The 14,048-nt window shown below is 39.7% G+C and overlaps 6 protein-coding genes across 6 annotated transcripts; 3 read left to right on the forward strand and 3 right to left on the reverse strand.

Moving 5' to 3' along the window:
- The first annotated feature begins 43 nt into the window (after positions 1-43).
- LOC104805820 (sec-independent protein translocase protein TATA, chloroplastic-like) lies at positions 44-2,380 on the forward strand. Its single transcript, XM_010530501.1, has 2 exons — positions 44-459; positions 2,051-2,380. Exons 1-2 carry the CDS (start codon positions 139-141, stop codon positions 2,183-2,185), a joined length of 456 nt encoding a protein of 151 aa, XP_010528803.1. The 5' UTR covers positions 44-138; the 3' UTR covers positions 2,186-2,380.
- A 523-nt stretch (positions 2,381-2,903) lies between these two features.
- Positions 2,904-4,424, forward strand: LOC104805822 (probable prefoldin subunit 4). The gene is made up of 3 exons (XM_010530503.1): positions 2,904-2,943; positions 3,042-3,152; positions 3,935-4,424. The coding sequence occupies exons 1-3, from the start codon at positions 2,935-2,937 to the stop codon at positions 4,193-4,195; spliced, it is 381 nt and encodes a 126-aa protein (XP_010528805.1). The 5' UTR covers positions 2,904-2,934; the 3' UTR covers positions 4,196-4,424.
- Positions 4,286-5,591, reverse strand: LOC104805821 (PRA1 family protein E-like). The gene has a single exon (XM_010530502.1). It carries the CDS (start codon positions 5,503-5,505, stop codon positions 4,756-4,758), a length of 750 nt encoding a protein of 249 aa, XP_010528804.1. The 5' UTR covers positions 5,506-5,591; the 3' UTR covers positions 4,286-4,755.
- A 526-nt stretch (positions 5,592-6,117) lies between these two features.
- Positions 6,118-7,350, reverse strand: LOC104805823. The gene is made up of 3 exons (XM_010530504.1): positions 7,264-7,350; positions 6,579-7,123; positions 6,118-6,221 (listed from the first exon to the last, which is right to left on the reverse strand). Exons 2-3 carry the CDS (start codon positions 7,084-7,086, stop codon positions 6,142-6,144), a joined length of 588 nt encoding a protein of 195 aa, XP_010528806.1. The 5' UTR covers positions 7,087-7,123; positions 7,264-7,350; the 3' UTR covers positions 6,118-6,141.
- A 988-nt stretch (positions 7,351-8,338) lies between these two features.
- On the forward strand, positions 8,339-9,525 carry LOC104805824 (histone H1.1-like). Its single transcript, XM_010530505.1, has 2 exons — positions 8,339-8,572; positions 8,843-9,525. Exons 1-2 carry the CDS (start codon positions 8,408-8,410, stop codon positions 9,368-9,370), a joined length of 693 nt encoding a protein of 230 aa, XP_010528807.1. The 5' UTR covers positions 8,339-8,407; the 3' UTR covers positions 9,371-9,525.
- Positions 9,526-9,704: 179 nt separating this feature from the next.
- LOC104805825 (protein WVD2-like 2) lies at positions 9,705-13,335 on the reverse strand. Its single transcript, XM_010530506.2, has 7 exons — positions 13,193-13,335; positions 11,934-12,343; positions 11,573-11,655; positions 11,376-11,469; positions 11,209-11,280; positions 10,736-10,846; positions 9,705-10,344 (listed from the first exon to the last, which is right to left on the reverse strand). The coding sequence occupies exons 2-7, from the start codon at positions 12,336-12,338 to the stop codon at positions 9,976-9,978; spliced, it is 1,134 nt and encodes a 377-aa protein (XP_010528808.1). The 5' UTR covers positions 12,339-12,343; positions 13,193-13,335; the 3' UTR covers positions 9,705-9,975.
- Between the last annotated feature and the right edge of the window lie 713 nt (positions 13,336-14,048).

Genomic DNA, 14,048 nt, shown 5'->3' on the forward strand with positions numbered 1-14,048 from the left:
AAACTTGGAATTCTCGTTATCCATCTTCACATCCATTCTTCTTTTTTCTATCAAAAAACACATCTTTTCAGATAAACCCAAACCCCAAAAGAAGAGGGAAAATCATCAGAAGAATCCAAAGATTTCATAGTTATTGCAATGGAGATCTCATCGCTTTCTCTCTCATCTGTCACTAGACCCGCTCATTCATCGTCAATCCCTTTCTCTTTTTCTTCTTCATCGTCTTCGTTTTACGGTAAGACCCGAATCGGGTCTGTCTCCCTTGTTTCGGCTCGACCCGGAACTCGGATCCTGACCCGGAATCTGCGGTCGAAGAAGGGTTTCACTTGTTATGCTCTGTTCGGTCTAGGTGTGCCGGAGTTGGTTGTTATTGCAGGCGTTGCTGCTTTGGTCTTTGGGCCTAAGAAGTTGCCTGAGGTGGGAAGGAGCATCGGGAAGACTGTCAGGAGCTTTCAAGAGGTATGTCGAATCGAATTCTTTCTTGTTTTTGTTTGGTTCATGAGAAAATGAAGGAAAATTTCGAAAATCAAGTGTCTTTCTGCTTGCGAACTATATTAGGAGTTCTGTGCTTCTCGAGGTTTGTAGGTTCAGTTCTTCTCCTAGGTGTTTTTTGCCGTCGTGATGAAATGAGAAGCATATGAAGTTTCAAGAATTTTGGAATTTAGGATTGAATTTGTCTTCTGGTTTGTTGTTTTGCACTCTAACGAAATGAAATTTGTCTAAAAATAGATCATGGAATTCGAATTTCCGCTGCAGATTCGAATAACAAATGATGCAAGAGAAGTTAACGTTTTAGGAGTTGCTAACGTTTAATTCAGTTTCTTTTTCTCTGTGGGGGGTTTGTTTGGATTGTGGGAAAATGGAAAAATGTGGAAGAAAATTTTAAAACCCTCGTATGCTGCAAACCTATACAGGCTTCAATTATAAGAAAGAAACCTGTATAGGTTTGCAACATAAACAGAGTGCGAAGGTTTGCCAAAGTGACAGGCTATGAAACTGATCTAAAAGGAAATAATTGATTTACAATGAAAGTTTATGGATTTGATTCAAGATGATGCAACGGATCAACCAGTTAGACTCATTATTCACATGATACAAGTTTTGCTTGCAGTGATTCCGTGCTTTTATATGTTCTGTGGTGACTGCGGCTAAGACATCCCCGTCAAGTATTTGATATTTTTGCCTCTTAAAAGTTTTTGTGTCAAGATTTCTGATAGAGTTGTCAGGTAGATCTCGGATTTTGTATGTGCAAGCAATCTGAGTAATAGAGCAGATGCCGTCTCTATACCTGTCCTAACGCTTCTGAAACATGGCTCGGGTTTCAGACACTCTTTTGGAACTTATTTCTCAAACCCGTTTTCTGTTCTTTGCAAACGTAATCCTGAAATTATCGGTAGGGAAGGCCTGGAGAATCGCAAGACAGTAATCAGTAATCATTCAAGGATTCTCTTGAGCAATGATCCTTTTTCTTTTCTTATTACCTGACAGAATCCTTGATAATATATGTCTTAGTTTACGGGTTTCCCTTTCGAGTTTGTTTCAATAGTTACTTAAGTTAGCTATCTGATCGCCCCTCAAATTGAGGGGTTTTGAATTGAAAAGTATTTTCATGGTTCAAAGGCCAAAAGAGTCGAAACCGTACAGGGTTCTCTTGCCAAAAGGAGTCTCCATAGTTTTCTTGCTTAGCTTTTCGTCTTTTTGGTGCACATACCGTATATCATGTTTTCGTCGATGCAATTTTGTATATGTATGTGTGAATATCTATCTATCTACGCATATAACTTTCTGTTGTAACATGAACAATGGAAAGTTGAAGCCCTTCACAGGACTTCCATGCCCATAGCTTGATTCTTGCACCATTTTGCTACCATGTCGACAAGTTTCAGCCTCAGAGCTGAATTGCTTTTGGAGATGGATCTAGATTGTGACCCCTTTTAACATACAACATGTATGATGTATGATACATGATATTACATACATGATACATTAACATGCGTGTGCAACTGTAAGTAAACATGGATGTGATGGTGTATATGTGGATTTGTTACAGGCGGCAAAGGAATTTGAATCGGAGCTGAAGAAGGAACCGGCGGAGGCTCTTGCTGATGGCGAAGGTGACAAGCCCAAGGCAGTAAGCAACGACCAGAGACAAGAAGGAGCTCCCAGCTCCAAGGAGACAGAATAACTCCCTTTCAAGCATATATATATATATATATATATATATATATATATATCGTATATGTATATGTATATATGAGCATATTGTTGTCTTGCTTAGTAACTTCTTGAACATCAGTGCTGAGGTGAAAATGTTGGTGGAGAGTAAGGTTCTGAGAGTGGTTTCATCTTCTTCAAAATCCATTTCGCTTTACTTGTTCCACATGGTTTGCAGGCTATTGCATGAAACGAGTGGATTTACTCCGCCAACGAATGATCGTGATGGTTCCTTCTGTTACGAAATTTTTTTTTGATAACGGTAAATCGATTAATCAACAAAATTAAGTTCTTTTACAATCATGAGCAAATGCTTCATCTGGTCCGGACCTTGACGAGACCGTGAAGCATCCGACGTACTATCGATTTAAATTCGCTTTTTAGCTTTTATATTCGATTCAATTTGTTTCGGTTTCTATTTTTGGATAAAAATATTCGTTTAGAAAAATCAATTATTTTTATATTATTTGATATTTTTAGTTTTAAAGAATTTATAATCCATTTATTTTCTATATATACTATATGGTTATCTATAACGGAACTGGAATCGAACGGAAATGTCCACCGTGTTCTAAACTGCCACATTCGAAATGGGCCGAGGCCCAATATAGAACCCAATATGATATATTAGAAACATCATGCATGTGTTATATTTTTACCCCCCTCAATTTGTTTCTCTTCCTTCTTTTCCCTCTCCAAGGAAAAAGAGAGAGAGACGAAATGCAGCAGGTGAGGTCTTTTAGATTTCGCTGTTTCGATTATTTTCATCTCCTGCATTTTCTTGAGGTGTCTCGATTGGTTGATCCAACGCACTGTGTGATTTTCAGGGAGGTGGGTCTGAAACGGAAGTGACGTGGGAAGATCAACAGAACATCAACAAGTTCAGTCGATTGAACAACAGGTTCCATGAACTCGAAGACGAAATCAAAGCCGCCAAGGTAAATTTCTATCAGAATGGGTTTGATGATTTTGTACTTAGCTTCTTCACTCGACGGCTGGATTTCGATTTTGGGTTTCATTTGTTTCTGTCTGTAGTACTCGATTCTAGGGTTTTAGGTTTCTTGTGTGAAGTGATTCGATTTTCCGATGCTGTATCTGAGTTCATGTTTCAGCTGGTTTAGTGGATTGGATGTTTCATTAAGGATGGAAGCTTGGGTGTCATTTTGGCTTCTCATAGGATCAATCCAAGTGTCAGGGAGAACAGGGGGCGATGTTTTGAATTGGACGGATGTCCTTGGATAAATAAAGGATTTGATTGCAGGATTTTCTATGAAATTTCTTTTTTTTCATTGATCCGATCTTTTGGTAATGGTACCCTTTCTGGCTTAAATGTTCTGCTATTTTAGTGGATCTAATATTGCATTGCGGATAGAACCCTGGATGTTATATTTGGCTGCTCATAAGACCAGTTAAAATGTCCATGAGATCACATTCATATGGGTTTTGTGAAAAGGGAAAATCTGGGATTGATAATTGGCTTTCGGAGGTATAGTACTCGGAACCATTACTGCGCTACCTCCATGAAAGTTCTCATTGTGGCTTTTTCCTTTGTGGTAGACTCATGGCCATTTGTGGATTATCAAGTCAGACCATTATGTTTTACGCAGAGCTTCGCATCTTTAGATGTATTATTGTTTTGCAGCATGTTTTCTATGATGGTTATATTGCGGTGGTTTCTTGTTAGTTTGCTTCAAATTTCGCCACGTCGTCTTTTTGCCAGGAAAAATGTGACAATCTAGAGGACGCAGGCAACGAGTTGATTCTGGCGGATGAGGAAATCGTTCGGTTCCAAATTGGAGAAGTCTTTGTTCATGTGCCAGTGGAAGAGGTAGAGACGAGGATAGAGGAGATGAAAGATGTGACTAGCAAGGACCTCGAAAAGCTCGAGGAAGAGAAGGAAACCATTGTTGTGCAAATGGCGGAGCTGAAGAAAATCTTGTATGCAAAGTTCAAGGATTCCATCAATCTCGAAGAAGACTGATAACAACAGGTTAACCTAAGAATCACGTACTGAACTCGGTTTAATCTTTTTCCATATCACACTTAGCGTTCTCGTTGTTTGGATGTTTGCTTCTTTCTGTCCGGGTTATAAGAAACCTTCACTGACCGAGAAAACTTACCTTGTTTCTCCAACCCAATGTTTAGTTCGGATTTCTCGGTATGGCATTTGTAATGTTGACTGTATGAATTCGACTAGAGTTTCTTGAGTATACGAATCTGTTTTGTTGTGCCAAAAAGTTTGCGATTACGGAATCCATGATTCATCAATGGCAGTGTTTTGTTCAAGTTCTCGCATATAACATGCTCGACAGGAACATGGAATGAACACGCCCAATAGAATTCAAGAGGACGAGCTTTCATTTGCAGGCGAATGCTCACATCAGCAAAAATGCAGAATCAAAATTTTCAACAATTTCCACAAGTACGATACCCAGTTGACACAAAAAATCTCATCCCTGAATCCTGGGAATTTCAAAGTTCAAGCCAAAATCCTTTCGGTTTCAAGCAAAACCCAAAATTAGTAACATTTTGCCCGGCGACTCAGATCGGATGATATCCTGAAGTACTCCGTCTTCCGCCGGCGGTGACGAGCCCACCTTGCCGCGCGCTTTCTTCGTCGAGAAACAAATCGTCCGTACACCGGAAAGCGGCGTGAGCTCCGACGATCACCAGACCGACGATCAATGAAACCAATACATTTTCACCGACGTCTGTGTAAACCAAAGCCAAAACCGTGACCAAGCTGAGAACTCCGAGCACGATCCAGTCGTCTACGACCCGACCCGAGATCGAAATCGGGTCGGTGGCGTCTCTGGAGGAGTAGAGGAGAATCCAACCGACGAAGACGACGATGAATGCAATCATAGAGAAAGGGTGATAGATGAGGCCGAGGAAGACGACGGCTAGGACGGCGAACGCGTAGTTCCCACGGAAGTAGCCGAGATTGTGCCTAACACGCGCCATGGCTTCCTCGTACGAGTAAGGGAGAGAGAGCGACGAGAGGTCCAAGAGCTCTCGCCATGGCCGAAGCGTCGCAATCACAGACTGCGTCGTCTGCTTCGCGCGCGCGATCATCGCCACGGTTGTGCCGGAGAATTTAGGTGCTCCGCCGCCGGAGCCAGCGGCGGAGGTACCGTGACCGTACGGCGGAGATTTCAGAGCCATTTCCCGATTTGGTTTTTGCAGATTATGCGAGGGAAACGGAGTGAAGTTTCGGGATCTTCTTGGGTTCTTGGAGAATCTTGGGGATTTTGAGAGAGATTTGTGTGTATATACACCGCATTTGTGCATGCATTGTCGTCGGATCGAATTCTTTATCGTTTCGCCATTGGTTGCAACCTGCAAAGCTGGCTAAAGGTCGAAAGCTGACAACATTCTCCTTTTCTCTTTTGTCTTTTGAATGATATATTATTTTCGAAATAAATTCACTTTTTATTAATGTTTATAATTAAAAAAATGAACAGAAAAAGGGGGCTTTTAACATAATATTAGGTATTATAATATTTAGTGATATCTATTATCTATTATAATTTATAAACGACCAAATTACCAAATAGGACAACCAAAATTATCAGGTATTATAATATTTTGACGTTCGATTGGGATTCAATTTTTCGGTTTATAAAGATTAAATCTTTAATCCAAAATTAATTTATATATATATAATTAATTTTTATTTTTATTTTTTCTAGCCAAAAGAAAGTTTGACGTTAGTCTATAAAGGCCATAAATTACATAGTAAAACAGATGAAGAAGAAAAAAAATATAAATCCCTAACAAAAGGCTATTATCTATTTGCTAAAAATAAAAATTTTCAGAAAAACCCCTGAATCTTTTTCATTTTGCATTTCAGTCACAACCTTTTTATAAAATTTGCTTCCGTAAAATTAGTCTCTTAACCACTCTATTTGTGTGTGTGTGGTATCATCAGTGAGATTGCATGACAGAGCATGCCACAGCTTGTGCCCAATGCCTTAGCCTTGTTTTCACCTGCTGAGGGTCGTCCCCTGGATCACATTTAATTAGAACGGTCAATTTTAATAAAATAATAATCGCCCAAATTTAATTAGATTTTAATAAATAAAAATATTTCTAACATAAATACCCTTCAAGAAAACAGCCAAGTTAACAATTTGAACCTATTAACTAGTATCCATCTTAAGTTTTTCTTTTTTATATCATTAGGAGCTCTCCAAACATCGACTCTAATTACATTATTACAATTTAACTAATTTCACCATTCTCCAATTAACTAGAATAAAATATTTTAATTCTTAATCATATCATTAATTAAGCCCGGTTTCTCACGGAACAAGCATCTATCTATTATATATATATATATATATATGAATGAGCGCCCTTACCCGGGGAAAGAATTTTTAACGAGTCGGAGTCGCCCCTCGGGCTGCCAAAGGACAACGACCGGTCACCGAGAATGGACGACGACGAAGATGACGTAGATCCTCCGCTTCCCGGAGTGGAAACTGGTGAGATTTGTCGGGTAACAGCGAAGTAAAGATCCAAAGCAGGCAAGGTACTCGTGAGTTGTTGCCCTTCTTCCTCGTTAAACCCAAACCCTAATTCGATCGACCCTTTGAGCTCTCTGAGATCTTCGTCCGTCAAGCCGCAGTTCTGGTCCGTCTCTCCTCGGCCGCCGCCGCGTTTGCGGCCGGGAAAGAGCATCTGGCGGCGGCGGCGCTCCCAGGCGATGTCACGCCTCGTCTCGCACATCGAGAGCTGTTTCGAGAGGCGTTTCTTGGTGGGGAGCCTCGGCGGATGCAACAGCATATTCTCTAGCTCGTCGACTTCTGATTCGCATAGCGACGAGGATGACGAGGTTGACAGACTCAGGGCTTCTCCGACCATCACCATTATTTTCTTTTTTTTTCCGGAGACTAATATTAACTCGCTGCATCAGAAACATAACTAAAAAGGTTAGCATTGGTTTCAAAATATAATGATCATAGAACAAAGAAGATGCCTTGAGGTACACGGTAGGGCTACATGCTTAGTTGCCGTACGGCACAAGTTAGAAGCAATGCCGTTTACCTGAGGCAAAACTATGTATGATAGATCTTCTTCAAGTGTGACCGAGCCGCCGATACAGAAAGGGGATGATGGATCAAGAGATTCTAGGGTTTATAATCCGGAATCTCGCTTTCTTGCAAAAAAAAAAAAAAACTGTCCCCTTCTTCGCCCCGAGAGGGAAAAAAAAAGGGCGAAGAAGGTATTTCTGTTGGGTTTTTGGTGATGCATATATAATCAAGAAAGAGGTTTAACCGTAGGAAAAGAAATAAGGTTTAAATTTGAGTCATTGAAGTTTCAACCGCTCATTTCTCAGTAGTTAAATGCAGGGTTTTTTTTTTTTTTTTGTAAATTTCTGTTTTCGCCATTTTTGATGGGTCGTTGTTGGATTTTTATGACAGAGTACCAAAAAAAAAAAAAAACACTTTGGTATCTGATTTTGGAGCAACCTTATTTTTCCAAACATAGCGTATACTAATGGAAATTCTGATGTTACAGTAAGGAATCTTCATGTTAAAAAAAAAACACAGAGATGCTTGATTGTCTTACGGTTCTTTGCTTTCTGTCAATCCCAGCGTTGGCACTGCCAACTGCTTTTTTTTTTTTTTTTTCCAGAGGATGTTTCACAATTAACAATAGAGCCCTGAAGTCCATCACAGAGAATAGACAACCTAGTTTTTTTTTTATTGTTCAATTACTCGATAATTTCCGATGATAATATTGTTATTGATCGTTAACCAGATCGTTCTCATATATATTAGAGTTCATTTTTAAAAGATCGCATAATTCAACTATTATAGTGTCTTTTATAAACTAGTAATGAATTAAAATTTAAAACAATTATTTACCAATATAATATCAACATAGATCTCAATAAAAGGAGGTGTAATTGAATTGAATTTTGAAAACCCACGGCTTTTGAACCACGATCCACGTCAGTCTATACTCTACATCCTAACCGTCTATAAGACTTTACATCAACGGTCCAGATTTCATATTCTTAAAAAACTATATCGATCCGCGTCACATCTTCTCAACCAATCACATGCCATCTAATCTCGTGTCACTCTCGCCATATAAACCTCCTCCACCGTCCGTGTAGTTTTGGAAAACCAAAACGCCCTCTCTTTCATTGTCTTTCAGTAAGAAGAATCTCTGTTTCTTCGTTATGGCCTCTTTTTCCGTTTCTTCTGCACCACCAGTGACCGGAGCTCTCTCCGGCGATGATGCTACGAAACCAAAGAAACCGAAGTCAGTCAAGGAAACCAAAGCGAAGAACACTGTGGCACCGAAGAAATCACGCCCGGCTTCTTCGCATCCTCCTTTTGTAGTTGTAAGTTCTTCACAAACCCTATTCTCAATCTGGTTCTTTGATTTGCTTTCTTCTGATTCTTATTTACTTGGGTGTGTTTCGATTCCTCTTTCCATGAATCTCGTCTCTGCGATTGCGATGCCGTGTTTCATCTTTTTCTCTGATTTAATTCTGATATTCGGGGGTCACGAGTAGGAGATTCTGGATCTGAATGCTGTAAAGTTGCTACGTTGCTGTTTTTCAGTCCGAGAGTTTGAAATTCTTACTCTGAATCCATTCGTTTTGTGTTAGATGATCACGGACGCGATATTGGCTTTGAAGGAGAGGTCAGGATCGAGCCAGTACGCGATCACGAAGTACATTGAGGAGAATCACAAGCAATTGCCTGGGAATTTCAGGAAGCTTCTTCTGATTCAACTAAAGCGTCTTGTTGCCTCTGGAAAGCTCGTCAAGGTGAAGAACTCGTTCAAACTATCTCCTGCTTCCGCCATTGTGGCCAAACCTAAGGCTAAAGCTCCGGTGAAGAAATCTGCTCTGTCGGAGAAAGATAAGCCAAAGAAGGCGGGAACCGCCGGCGGAGTGAAGAGGAAGGCGGCGGTGGAGAAGAATTCGCCGTCAAAGAAGGCGAGAAAAAACGGTGCTGCGGCGGCGACAACGAAGAACAAAGTTACGCCGGCAAAAAATCCGAAGAAACCGAAGAGCGTGAAGTCTCCGATGAAGAAGGCGAAGGGTGTGAAGTCTCCGGTGAGGAAGCCAAAGAGCGTTAAATCGCCGGCGAAAAAGCCGGCGAAGGAGGTTGGGAGGAGAGGGAAGAAGTGAACGTGTGTTTGGTTGTGGGGGGAAAGGGTAGGTAATGTAAATTTGGTAGTGAAGTTTGGGTAGTTATGGAAATCTGGAATCTTGCGGTATTTTGGCGAAATATGTGTTTTTGTTTTTTGTGCAATATATAATAGACTACTCTAGTTCCTGTCCAATATTCGTAATTTTTTTTTGTGGTTTTGCTATAAATGTTGAATTAATTTTTAATGTATTTTACGTTAAATTTGATTTTAAAAACTAGCTACATATACTTAACTTTATCGTATTTACACAACTGCCCTTTGATTTTTTAATCTGTGTATGACCATGAGACACTTTGATTCATTTATACCAATGTGATCTCAAAGGAGAAAAACAACCTTAATATACATTTCACATCAGTTCTCAAACCAAAGTAACGCAGTCATTTCAGCCGCAGAAACACAAAATAAACAAGTGAGCACAGTCGTTTTCCTCCATCACTTTCAGAAAAAATATGGAAATTTTAGATCAAGTTCTTGTTTTTTTGTTTCCTGGATACCTCAGATCTTGTTCTTGTTACCCTTTTTCTTGTTTTCTCACTCTCCATGTCAGTTGAAGAAACTAAGACTCGCATTTCGCGTTCATCACGCAACAGCGACACCAGAGTCAGTTCCGGTGGTCTCACCAGTGATCTTCTCATGGGTTTCTCCGCTTGTTCGGGCTGTCGCTTTCTCTGCTCTCGAGAGTTTCTCAGGGGCGGACTTAGGAGAACCCTTTGTGTGTTTTCTCGGATGATTCCCGCTGGTCTTGGGAGTCGTCCTCGGGCTGTTGTTGTTCGCCAACGCCTTGAACCTTGGGCTATTGGTGGCTCTGGCCTCTCCCTTGCAGCCATCCATGCTGTTTCGGTATCGATCACAATGCGTCCCCTTCTCCTCTTGACACGATGATTTAACCGCATCACTGCAGCTCTTTCTTCGGTTGAGGTTTGGCGACTTGGGCCGAGTGAGTGGTAACTGTGCAAACAAAGGTGTAGAATGTTAAAGCTCCATCCTCTTCTTTGTATATATATACATTATTTAAGCAGGGTGATAAATCTATGATGGCTTAGAACCGCCATAAACTATGTACAAAAACCAGCCCAGCTATGGTGATAAGCTAATGCTTTGTCTCTGTCTTACTGCACTTCAACAAAGAAGAAGGGAACTCAGCATGGAAGGGAAGCTTACAAGTTATAGAAGCTTCTTATTAATCAAACAGAGACAAAGCCGAAATCCGATTTCTGAAAATGCGGATGTTGTTAACCAAAATCCGTCTTTCATGTGAACGTTGTGTCAACATTTTTGTTATTTCTGGACAACCGATAGGTGAAAAATTGCAGCGAAGAGACAGGTTTTGTTAACATACCTTCTTTAGTTCGGTTTTTGGTGGAGGACCCTCGTAATAGAAATTCGGTACGGGATTAGCTTTGTAAGCCATGCTCTTACGGAGCTGCTTAATTGTTGCTTCTTGCTCTTCCTAAAGACGATAGACGACATTTTCTTCATCATATATTCCGAGAACATGAACAAGAACAAGATATCATACAGAATAAAGCATAATATATAACTTGCAACTCCTGCTTCCTGAATAAAAAACCATTTCACGAAGACGTGCAAGAACCGCATTGTTATGGGAGATTAAACACTATATAGTCTGTAATTGCAGAATGCAGATTCATGCTATTTCTAAACAAAATGAAGCGCATTTTCTGTCATCATCTCAAGAAATTGTGTGAAGACGGTATTATCACGCGGAGAAAAACAATACACACATGCACATCAATGTAGATAGACAATACATACATATATACACACATCCATAGGTGTATGTATACACACCTTAAGCCTTTGGTCGTTCTCTTGTTTCTCTTCCTCGAGTGCTTTGTGTTTTTCCTCTAACTTTTGGTAAAACTGAAACCCAATCGCATAGGAAATTAGCAGAGTGGCACAAATGATAAAGAGTTCTAAAAACGGTATCCGATAGTGACAACTAACGAATAAAGTACCTCTTTTCGTCTCTCCAACCGCGCGGTACTCCTAAATGTTGGAGCAACTCCAATTGTTACCTTGGGTTTAATTGTTTTCATGGAGGAAACTGAGCTATGCGTCGCTAAGGATCATCAAAGCCTTAAAATCACAACAAAACATAGATGCTCGAAAACAACTTTGTGTATGTAAGCATCTAGTTTCATGGAAAGGATACGAGGAAGCAACAGACCAACTATCCTCTTCATCGCGATGCTTTTTGTACTCTGTGGGCTTCCTGGCAGTGAGGGGAGAATTGGGCTAACGATAAAGATTAAAAAAATGAAAAAATTTATCAGTTCCATTCAACAATCACTTGAAACACCAATAGATCTAAAATGGTGCTGCAGAAGTTCAATACTTGTTATACGAGGAAGGTTAGTCAATTTGATCAAATCATGATAGAGAAGATCCACATGGCCCTAGGAACTACTAACCAAAGAATAACTGAAGCATGGGTTCAGAAACAACAGATTTCATTTCTTTAAAATTTTAAGGAGAGATAAAGATGAGTTATACAAAGTACTGAGCTTCATTACCAGTGAACCTTTTGATGCAGTGGGAGAGGTTGTGCTGTTACCATTTCCTGAAGAATGGTTTCCATTTGCACGCTTCTCAGTTGCCAGAGCAAATGGCTTCGTGACAGTGCCGTTCCCATTGGCCCGGGAGCTCAGATTCTTATCACCAGAAGATTTCTGGGAGCCGGGTTTCTCATTTCTCCCCTCAAAATTTGTACTTTTGACACCAAGAACTTCTTGTCCCTCATGGGCATCATTACCGACCAAGCTCTGCTCAGTCCATTCCTTCACTGTCTCAGCCTCGATATTGCTGTCCGAGATCTTAGGAGAGACATGGATTTTATTACCATCAGACGACCCATTTGAATGTGCCACAAAACTGCTTGACTTCTTATCCATGTGTATGTCGACCAGCTCTCTCCCCATTACCTCTACATCAAGAGAGATGTCCACTAAATCTCAAAACAGCGAAGGAGGAAAAAAAAAGGGTCCATTCACCAGAAAAATTTGCCTTGTTCACGCAAACCCCAAGATTTCAAGACCGGGCAGACAAAGTTTCGCCCCGACAGAGAACGGAACCCATTGTATCATGCGTCATAAGCTTTCTGATGTATCATTTGTATGGATCTATGTTCCAGGATGGAAAATAAGACAAGCTACCACTTTATAATAAGAACACACGAAATTTAAGAAATCAATACTATTTCTTCCAAAAACATAAGAAGTTACAACAATTTCTTCCATAAATTGAAGAAATTGTTGAATTCCACAACATACACCAAGAACATAAGACTGAACGACGTTCCTGCCGCCAAAAAAAAATGGAAATATATGAAACTGAAACAGATGAATCAAAAAAAAAATTCCAGAAAGATAAGAGGATAGAGAGGACTCAAACAAATAGAAAAGAACCTAAGAGATCGGAAGGCAATCGACAGAAGCGTAAGGGAAAGAAAGCAGCAATCTTACATATACGAAGCCCCAGCAATCCTTCGCTCGGCTTCTCTTACACAATCCAACACAACAGGTTTGCCGTTGTCATCGCGATATGCCCCCTAAGTGATAATCGGTTTCAAGAAGATGAAACAAGTAAACACCAATAGCTTCATCAACCAGAACAAAAATCAGAACACTGAATCCTCACAGCTCTTTCCATAGAAAAGAATGTCCAAATAGCTAAAGAACAAGTTAACGACCACGCAAGAACAGAAGAATTAAAAAAAGACCCAGAAAGAGAAAATCCAAGAAAGAAATTTAAAAGAATGTTGAGGAATTCTTACGATTCTTGCCAGATCTCCTGTTTCTCTCTCTCTCTCTCTCTCTCTCTGGAGCAGGAGCAAACGCGAACACCTCTCTCTCTCTCTCTTCAATTTCTCTCTCTAAATATACCGGGGTTGATTTGTTTTCAAACAGATTTTTTTCTTACCCTCTGTCGATGAATTCAATTTATTTAGCTCGTCGTGACTTTTGAGAAGAAATAAAATAAATATGAATAAATTAATTATATGTCACGTTGAGTTATTAATAGGGGGCGCCTGTTTTTTTGTTTCCTAAAGGTTAAAGTCTTGACGGCGTTAGCTAACGGTATAAATTTTTATTGTGAAATTTGAATTTTAAAACAAAAAATATTTAATTTATGTATTATTTATGGAAGTAACTTCAGTTCAGTTTCCACTTTCCAGTAACATCTGATTTTTTTTATTTTGTTACAAAATTTTCTAATCATCATTCATGTAACATGATATTTATAGCAGCTCCACTTTGTAAATTAAAACTAATAGATTAAATCTACAGTAATTAAAAATTGAATAGTGTTGGGATTGATATTGAAATAAATAAATGTATTAGATTTTAATTTCATCTAATATATACGTCTAAATGTCAATGAGGTTTTAAACTTTATTATTTAGGAGTCATCGTATCTATATCTTATTACGCTTTTGACTCTGTGTGGACGGCGTCAGCATTATCCAGAGGCCGTAATTGTCGGAGATTCCTTCTACGGAACGGGACAGGTTTGGAAAATGACCAAAATACCCCTCTCTTTGATATTCCTCACATCGGGGTTCTTGTACGTTTTTGTAACTTGCCTCTTCTTTAGCAATAGATGGGATTTAGGTACTACTTGGTGGGGAC

This window comes from Tarenaya hassleriana, unplaced genomic scaffold (assembly GCF_000463585.1).
Source record: "Tarenaya hassleriana unplaced genomic scaffold, ASM46358v1 Cleome11, whole genome shotgun sequence".
NCBI classification, from domain to species: domain Eukaryota; kingdom Viridiplantae; phylum Streptophyta; class Magnoliopsida; order Brassicales; family Cleomaceae; genus Tarenaya; species Tarenaya hassleriana.

Coding starts and splice junctions, on each gene's coding strand:
- LOC104805820 (XM_010530501.1), top strand. CDS start 139: ATGGAGATCTCATCGCTTTCTCTCTCATCTGTCACTAGACCCGCTCAT. Junction 460..2,050: donor CTGTCAGGAGCTTTCAAGAG/GTATGTCGAATC, acceptor GATTTGTTACAG/GCGGCAAAGGAATTTGAATC.
- LOC104805822 (XM_010530503.1), top strand. Junction 3,153..3,934: donor ACGAAATCAAAGCCGCCAAG/GTAAATTTCTAT, acceptor TCTTTTTGCCAG/GAAAAATGTGACAATCTAGA.
- LOC104805821 (XM_010530502.1), bottom strand. CDS start 5,505: ATGCACAAATGCGGTGTATATACACACAAATCTCTCTCAAAATCCCCA.
- LOC104805823 (XM_010530504.1), bottom strand. CDS start 7,086: ATGGTGATGGTCGGAGAAGCCCTGAGTCTGTCAACCTCGTCATCCTCG. Junction 6,222..6,578: donor GTTAAAAATTCTTTCCCCGG/GTAAGGGCGCTC, acceptor AATGTGATCCAG/GGGACGACCCTCAGCAGGTG.
- LOC104805824 (XM_010530505.1), top strand. CDS start 8,408: ATGGCCTCTTTTTCCGTTTCTTCTGCACCACCAGTGACCGGAGCTCTC. Junction 8,573..8,842: donor CGCATCCTCCTTTTGTAGTT/GTAAGTTCTTCA, acceptor GTTTTGTGTTAG/ATGATCACGGACGCGATATT.
- LOC104805825 (XM_010530506.2), bottom strand. CDS start 12,338: ATGGGGAGAGAGCTGGTCGACATACACATGGATAAGAAGTCAAGCAGT. Junction 11,470..11,572: donor AGTTGGTCTGTTGCTTCCTC/GTATCCTTTCCA, acceptor AGCGACGCATAG/CTCAGTTTCCTCCATGAAAA. Junction 10,345..10,735: donor CAAAAACCGAACTAAAGAAG/GTATGTTAACAA, acceptor TTGTTTGCACAG/TTACCACTCACTCGGCCCAA.